Here is an 8,631-nt window from a genome sequence, read left to right as displayed (position 1 = left end):
ACTGACTTGGCACCAACTCAACGTCGGCATCAGAAACTGCACAGGCAAAATCCCAGCAAGAACAGACTCTGCAGGGATTTAAACCAACACACTCAAAAGAATTTCTACTGAGCCTCTGCAAATTGAAATCTTTCACAGCAGGATTTTCAGGAGAACAGTATCGCTGGTTCAAAAGCAGCTCATCTTCCACAGGCCTTCTCCAGAGCAGAGGAGTGTGCACAAAACTTCCCAGATGGCACTTAGCATGGACCAAACTACATCTATCTTCTTGGCTTCTCATGGACACATCAGTGGTTTTGGTCAATGCATTTGGAAAACCAGATTTTAGCTTCACGTGGACAATGTGTGTTAACTCCAGCCCAAATACTGCAAAGTCTGACAAGTTTTAAGGAAATACTTGATCAGAAGTTGTAACTGGAATTCCGGCAGCACGTCAGCAGGTGGTGCCGCCAGTCCGACCGGCAACCAGGGTTCTTCTATGGGAGCCTATGAGCAGGATTTATTTACCCCAAAACCTTGCCAAGCCAGCGTTATGTTACTGAACTAATCTGGGACAAAGCATTCTCAGATATTCTTCAAAATTCATTTTAACTCAAATGTCCTTTGAAATTTATTTTAACCCTGAGCAGTTTGTTACATACATTTCTAACGTGCTGCTATACTCTCAGGAAATTCAGTTTGTGCTCAAAACTGCTGGAATTGAACAGTGTGCTGTATTTTGTGTAGGTATCCTAGTATCATGTCTGGCTTAAACTCACCCGTAACTAGAGAACTAGTGTTTGTCGTGTGGTGTTAATTGCTTACCTGTCTACGGGTGTTTTTGACAACACTGGCATTGCCTATTTGGGTACACTCATGGACATGGAGTTCCATCTCTTCAAAAAGCACCTGCAAGATGTTTCGTTGTACCACAGGAAGGAGCGGTCACGGGTAACAGTCACAAGCAGCAACTCCCCCCTTCTAAAACTGAGCTGAAAATTAATTAGTTGTTAATTCATGACAAAAGCGCAGGCAGAAAGTTGGGGAATTGGTTGGGCAGCCCTGGCTTCTAGGCCGTGTGTAGGGTATGGATATGTATGTAGTAACGTCTCCACTTATGGATTTGATTGTCCTGAGTAAGGCCTCAGCAATACACGTCCAGCGGGACAAAACTCGGGACGTCGAACGCTGAAAGTGTGTTACTGCTTAAAACTGTTCGGTGGTGCCGAGAGGGAGGGATGAGGCAGCGCAGGCGAGCAGGGGATCCGCCACCGCCGAGCGGCCCCGGAGCCGTGCCGGTCCGGGACCCCAAGGGTCGGTACCCGCCGGTGCGGGACGGGGACCGGGGAGCTGCGGGCCGCGGCGGGCGCCGCTGCATCGATCGCTCGGCACTCGCGGAAGGCGCCGTATCGACGGCTCGGCAGCCGCGGGCGGCCTTGCGCGGCGGGCCCCGAGCTCCGGCATGGCCGGGTTCATCAACTTCGCGGACGAGGAGGAGGTGCGGGGGTATCTGGAGAACATACACATTGAGTATAGTTACCAGTGCTTCAAGGAGAAGGACCCGGACGGTAAGCGGCGCCGCCGTGACCCCCTGCCCGCCGCCCCGGGGCCGGCGGCAGCCTCAACCTCCTCTCCGGTGCCTTGCAGGCTGCCAGCGCCTTGCCGACTACCTGGACGCCGTGAAGAAGGACTTTGTGGCGGCGGGGCGGGTGCTGCGCGACAACTGCGAGACGCACGGGCACAGCGAGAGCTGCTACAAGCTGGGCGCCTACCAGGCCATCGGCAAAGGTGGGCTCGGTTGTGCGTCCGCTCACCGCCGGCCTTCAATCGCCTCCGGTGGCGGCGCGGTGCTGCGGGGTCGCGGGTGTCCCACCCGCAGCACGGAGGACGCCGTCCGTGGTGGCCCCCAGTGCGGGCAGCGGCGCCGGGAGGGTGGCTGGTGCCCGGGAGGAAACAGCTTTTTCTTGTGCAAAGGTGCTGAGCACCTGCATTTCCTCCTGACCTTGAAGGAGGAACTACCCATCCTGCCGCGTTCATGGCCACGTAGAAAGCGGTGGGGAAGAGTGGAAAACCCTTAATTGCTTCCTTCTGAAGAATTAACTTGAGGTGAACCACGTGTATTTTACTAGAATTATGTCTGCATAAGTACTAAGTTTATCTGAATGTTGCCTTGTGTCCTGTTCTTAAAATTTGGATTTCTTCTCTCTTCGGGCTGTTGCTTTTTTAGGGAAAGTAAGGAAGAAATAAACTTGTAGACTGGTAACACTGCTTAAAAGTCTGCATACCATAAGTAGGCCCCAAGTCTGCCCAAAATATGTCTGCTGGAACAGTAATGGAAGCAGTTTAACTCGTGAAGCTTCTTCCAAATGGCAATACTAACAAGGAACATGACATTTTTACTACAGTTCAAAACTAGTAACAGTCTCAGTGGATGTGTTGCTATACTGGCAGGAGAATACTTTGCCTAGTGTAAGCTATTAAGAAAACCATATATGTAGTAGTGGAAAGAGCATTCCGTGAGCTTTGGGTGGGTGTTTTTGTTTGCATAAGCTGTTGTGATGACTGGGGAGTGGCAGAGGGTTTCCAAACTTAAAGACATCAGCAAAGCTTTTGCGACCGAGACAGTGATAGTGTCTCTGAAGTCCTACATTTTGACTGTAGCACCTCAAGCTACTTCCCAAAGAGCACTGGGAAGCTTGCTGCAAAGCAGAAAGCACCCATCTGGTTTAGGTGTCCTTAAATAATCTTTTGGTTTCTTGGCCTACAGGTGAATTCGAACCAGATTTGAAAGCTGCTTACAAGTCTTTTATGAAGTCATGTGAGAAAGGTGGGAAGAAGTCAGTAAATGCGTGTCACAGCGTTGGGCTGTTGGCCCATGATGGGAGAGTAAACGGTGACAAACCTGACCCCGTTGTTGCTAGAGACTATTACACAAAAGCCTGCGATGGCAATTTTGCTCCTAGCTGCTTCAACCTCAGTGTAATATATCTCCAAGGGGCACCTGGGGTACCCAAGGACATGAACCATGCTTTGAAGTACTCGCTGAAAGGGTGTGAGCTGGGTCATGCGTGGGCTTGTGCCAATGCCAGTCGAATGTACAAACTGGGAGATGGCACTGAGAAGAATGATGCTAAGGCAGAGGATTTGAAAAACAGGGCAAAACAGTTGCATAAAGAGCAGAAAGAAGCCTCAAGTTCTATAACGTTTGGAGAGTAAAATGGTCAGTTGCAGTTACTCAGACTGCAGTTTTAAATGGCAAGTGAACTTGTTAGTTAAATTGTGAGCATAGTCTTCACTTAAATAAATATCCCGTATTTGGATATGCAAATAAACTTGTATTTTTGTGGATGCAACATACGACTAACTGTTGTGCCTTTCTAAGTTTCTGAATGCGCAAGTTCTTAATTGTGTTGCTTAGATCCTTCCTCTTCTTTAAGGAAGCCAAAAGCTTCTGGCCTTTTGGAAGGTTCTCCCCATGATTTCAAATACAAAAGGCACTCTCTCCTGTCTAGTGCTTTGGTATCGAGGGTTGTGTTTGGACCTGTTTTAACACACACACACACAAAAATGACAGTTGCAAAGCAATCCCAGCTTGGACAGCCAGAACAGTGCCATCTCTTACAAGTAGCTGTGGAATTCTGATAGTGTACACACTTGGGAGAGCTGCTCTAGGGCTGCTTTGCACCAGCATGGTGTGAGAAACTTGAGTGGATTTATTTACTGAAAGGGAAATTTGTTATCCTCAGGCTGTATTTAAACTTGCTGATTTAGATACTTTGTCTTCCTACCATCAAAATGACACTTGTAACTAGGAGAGAAAGAGAAGACTTGATATAGGCAGCAATAATAATTTGATGTCTTGCTGATGATTAGATTATGTTTAATGTCATCATTTCATCTGAGAAGTTTTGATTTCTCAATTTGGTTTGTAAGGTTTACAGGCTGTTAGTACAATTATTCCATTAGTGCAAATGTTTATTTGATTGTAAATCAGTGTTAACGGAATTATTGGATATAATTTGATTTCTAAATAATTAAGCATTCCATTGAACCCAAGCCAAATTTTTATGTCCAAGTGAAAAATGCCATTGCACACCAACTCAGTTGTAGGTGAACTCCCAAACATCCTGATGTGGGAAGTGGCACTCCTGTGTGAATAGTGGATTGATTTCTCCTCCAGGGAGCACACAATAGTGAACATGGCAGCATGTTTTCTGCTACCTACAGCTTAAAAAATGCACAACATGCCAGGCTGGCACAAAGAGCAGCTGCCTCTTTCTTCCTCCTCTTGTGGCTTAAAAGTAAAGGCCCAGAACTTACTAACATGTGCAGGAGTAATTCTGTTCTGTGCAGTGAGATGGTTCCTTTGTGAGAGCTGATGGCTTGATGTTTACAAGCACTTACAGATTCCTAAACACTCTAATGTGTTCCATTGACGTACCCAAACCAAATGGTTGTGAAATTCTCTCTTTAGTTCTTTCAAAGCTGTTCTTCAATATCTTTGTCACTGAAGCTTCACTGTGCTGAGAAAGCTTCAAACTGTCTTTAATTGATTCATGCAACTAAATGGCACTCTTCAAGGCAGCATTAACAAAGCTCCCTACAAGTGTCTTGGAGGGAAATACGTGTTAAAAAAACTGACATGTTTTAATATTTCTAGATCCAAAATGTAAATTTTACATTTATAGTGGATTTTGAATAAGTAAAGGTAATAAATTTTTACTGCGAGGGTGGTGAGGCACTGGAGTGGGTTGCCCAAGGAAGTTGTGAATGCGCCATCCCTGGCAGTGTTCAAGGCCAGGTTGGACAGAGTCTTGGGCGACATGGTTTAGTGCGAGGTGTCCTTTCTCATGGCAGGGGGTTGGAACTAGATGATCTTAAGGTCCTTTCCAACCCAAACCATTCTAGGATTCTATGATTCTATTCTATGATTCTATAAATCACCAAAGATGCAAACTGAGAGGAAGAGCGGAAGATTAATCCGGTGTACAAACAAACCCTGATGCTGTATGATGTTTGTTTTGTGCGTGACAGCCTCGAGAGAGAGAAGTGAAAGAAGGTTCTTGCACATACTCTACTTCAAGTGTATTTAACAGTATCAGCAGCCAGTTTTAAGATCATAGAACAACCCCAACATAGGTTTGGGTTGGAAGGAACCTTGAAGACCATCCAGTTCCAGCCCGCCCTGAGCTGCTTTCACATGATGTTTAAGCCTCACCACTTCACTTTAAAACCAAGTTTATTTTACTCTCTCTGGACACTTGTACTGTCCTTCACTTGTACTGCCAGTTTTTTTAACTGTGAGAAGTCCACCCCGGCAGCAGGTTGTCCTGGACAGTGCCTCTTGCTGTCTGCAACGATTCCAGGTCCAGGGGGGACATGCTGCCTTAGGCCCTGAAAGCGTGAAGCTTAGATCTGGAAACATTGAAGTCATGTTCAGATGCCAAACAGCAATGAGCTTGTATGGCAGTATGTACATAGAAACATCTTTGCCTATAGATCTTGCAAATGAAATAGGTGTGAGATACAAAGGCAGCAGAGAAAGGAACTTAATTAGCTCTGCTGGGCAGATAAGCTACAGGGGCAGAGTTTAAGAGAGCTGCTCTGGCTTGTGGAGAAAATAAGAGAGCTAGGAATTGGCCTAGATCTACTGAGTTACAGATGAGTATCTAAGGCCAGAGATTCCCTTTCAGACAAGGCATGCACACAGGTTTTAAATACCTTTAGCCTGAATGTTGTCTTTAGCATCTTGCCAACTGTATGACTGCCCCATGTGCCTGACTGCTTCAGGATTGCTCTCCAATGCACAGCTATCACCCCTTATTCAGTTACACACAAATTGTTTTACCTGGCTGCCAGCTTCTGTAACATTATGTTCTATTGTTTAGAGTGCAGATTTAGGGAATGAGGTGCTAACTGATGAGATTTTGGGCTCAAATCCATAGTTTATATATGTACAAATGGTAACTAAATATATATATTCTGAAACAGGTGTCTAAATAAGGAGGGCAATACATGTAAATCTATTCATGCCCTGACAAGATCCTTTTATCATTTTGGTGTGTAAAAGTATATGTGAAGCACTGCTGATTTAGAACATGAATGCTCTGGCTGTGGTCTGGATAAAGATACAAACTTACTAATGAAGTAAATTAAGTGGGATTAAAAACCCATGCTCGTTTGGCTATTGCCACCATTGAACTGTCAGAATCTCACTGCATGCTGTCTCAGGCAGAGCATGTGTGAATTAAAGCAGTTCTTCCAACTTCAGCCACAATTTTAACAGCCTCCTTGGAAAGGATGTGCTTACTGCTGGAATAAAAACCCCAGTGGCACAGTGTAACGAGAGGTGGCAGTATACGAAAAACATTCTTGGATACAGTGGGTGTCAGGCCATTAGCTCTTGTTTTCAGCAGCCTGGAAAAAAAACAGCAGTGGTGACAAAAGCGAGACTATTTCTGTTAACACAGTTAATATTTTGTGGCAGTTTGAGGAGGTAAAGCTCTTTTAGAGAAATACACTTTGCCTAATTCTTTGCTAGATCCTATTCTGGGCATTTGTTTCACTTGGGGAAGGTAAGTAAATGCTGCCCCTGCAGTGTGACAGTCTAATAGTAAAGCAGTTTGGAAGCCGTGTGTTCAGAAGCCAGCAGTTACAGGTGGCTCAAGGTGTCAAGAATTGGGTGACATTTGAAGCCCTGATCTTCTTTTTGATCTTGTAATGCTCCCTGCCTCCAAGTGGCTTGTTCCGTTTCTCAGTCCAGACCTGCCTTACCAGAGCCAGCTTTCTCCCACTGGGAATAACACTTGTCAGTGATCCCCCTGAGAACTTCCAGTCTACACAATGGGCATCTGGGAACATCCTCAATACAAGTGATACACAGTGCAGGTAAGTAAAGCCACATACAAAGTGCATGTTGTGGGGAGTCTTCTTCATAGCACTTGAGAACTCAGAGACTTGCAGAGCTTAAATATTATAAAACGAACTATTGTCATTAAAGCTGCTGTGTGTTAGTACAGGTAAATTTATGAAATGTCACCCAATTTTGTGCCACCTGTTGAAAAGGCAAACCCAAATTAAGGAAGGCTCTTTTGTTACACTAAAACACCATCAAAAACAGTTTAAAATGTTTTCGGGCTGTCTGAACAGTTTGCTGCTTGTTGCAGACACACCTGTATCTTTTTTACGCTGATACCAATGATGCTGTAACCAGCACATTCGATGGGTAAGGCCCTCTCCTGACTATTTTCCCTCCAAAGTGACAAAGCATCAAAAAAAAAAAAGACCAGCCAGTCTCATTTCAGAGTATTATAAATGATACGTGGTTATTGCAGTCTTTAGCTGAGACTGTGGACTCTACTAATAGCAGTTGATACTCAGCCTAGAGATTATGTTCAGGGGATGTAATCAAAATCCGTTAAGAGGTGAACATTTTACTGTAGATCTTGGCTTAAAACCATCTTATTCTGATATCATGAGGGTATTATCAAAAGGCTGGTATCTTCCTGCTCTTTTTTTTACCTGATAAAGTAAAAAGTTAAAAGGCTAAATTTCCTCTTGGGAAGAAAATTGTTCCTCCAAAGCCTCTGAGGTCAGAAGGGAAGAGTGATTGATACATGATCATAATAGTCTACTTGAAAAAATGGAAGACCTGTTGATCTCTTTAGGATCAGGGAACTGTTTAAGAAATAAAGGAGTTTATCTCAGCTTCACAGCTCCTAAACCACCATGTGTTTTCTCTTTCATTTGTATTGATCTAAGCATACAGCCAAGCTCCTTTAATAAAGCAGCAGTATGCTTCAGAAGGCATGGTGACCATCTCTAATTAATTAAATAGACTTAGGAATACATGGCTTTAAATGATGAAAGCATTCGCTGCAGGATGCTTCCTGCAGCTGTGAAAAGATGGCCAGTGGAGTGCTGGTTTTGTACTGAGATGTAAAGAACACTGGCGCCACATCATGTTGTGTCAAGTATCATTTGGATTAATTCTGGACAAAAGATGCTGTCGGGTACTGAAGCCACATGGCATTGTAGAAACAGAAAACCAGACTTGTCCTGGTTGTCCTGTTTCTGTGTTACATGGTAATAAAAGCAGTTTGCAGCTTGCTTACCGTTTATGCAGCTGGCAGTAACAACTCCTCTCTGCAAGGTATGTGTGAAGGTAGTTCTGTAGCTGTACATGCACCCAGATGGACCGCCTGGGAGATTTTGTGTGTGTGATCACCACACCAAGAAAACAAAGTAGTGTTCCTTGTTACAGTACAAACGTTTTGTTCAGTGAGGAAACATACTCACTCTGTTGGTAATTTTTCCACTTCATCATGTGAGAGGAGAACTCTCCCAGGTAGCTCTTCTTCTCCTTTGGTAGATGGAGAAGGAAGAATTCCTCCTTCTGTTGTGCTCCCCAGCATCTCATCCACTAGACCTCAGAATGATACAGTTCTGCTCAAGGTTGGGCTTTTTTAGGGGTGAAGCAAGAAGGCAGAGGGAGGAAAAGGATTCATGGCACAGCAAGAAACAGATTAGAAAATAAGCAGTATATCCAGTTGTATCATTATTGCCATAATTTGTGCTGGGGTAACATCCAGCTGTTCAGTTCAGGTCCTGGTATTAGGCCATTTGTGCGCACCCATGATGACACCCCCACTC

The 8,631-nt window shown here is 44.7% G+C and overlaps 1 protein-coding gene across 1 annotated transcript; it reads left to right on the top strand.

Annotated features, from left to right (window-relative positions):
• Positions 1–1,374: 1,374 nt before the first annotated feature.
• On the top strand, positions 1,375–3,339 carry LOC115611951 (cytochrome c oxidase assembly factor 7). The gene is made up of 3 exons (XM_030495681.1): positions 1,375–1,547; positions 1,627–1,767; positions 2,747–3,339. Exons 1-3 carry the CDS (start codon positions 1,442–1,444, stop codon positions 3,193–3,195), a joined length of 696 nt encoding a protein of 231 aa, XP_030351541.1. The 5' UTR covers positions 1,375–1,441; the 3' UTR covers positions 3,196–3,339.
• The last annotated feature ends 5,292 nt before the right edge of the window (positions 3,340–8,631 follow it).

Source organism: Strigops habroptila, chromosome 8, assembly GCF_004027225.2.
Source record: "Strigops habroptila isolate Jane chromosome 8, bStrHab1.2.pri, whole genome shotgun sequence".
NCBI lineage: Eukaryota > Metazoa > Chordata > Aves > Psittaciformes > Psittacidae > Strigops > Strigops habroptila.
The sequence above is the reverse complement of the archived record's forward strand: the minus strand, read 5'-3'. Positions and strand labels throughout refer to the sequence as shown.

Coding starts and splice junctions, on each gene's coding strand:
- LOC115611951 (XM_030495681.1), top strand. CDS start 1,442: ATGGCCGGGTTCATCAACTTCGCGGACGAGGAGGAGGTGCGGGGGTAT. Junction 1,548..1,626: donor CAAGGAGAAGGACCCGGACG/GTAAGCGGCGCC, acceptor GGTGCCTTGCAG/GCTGCCAGCGCCTTGCCGAC. Junction 1,768..2,746: donor CTACCAGGCCATCGGCAAAG/GTGGGCTCGGTT, acceptor CTTGGCCTACAG/GTGAATTCGAACCAGATTTG.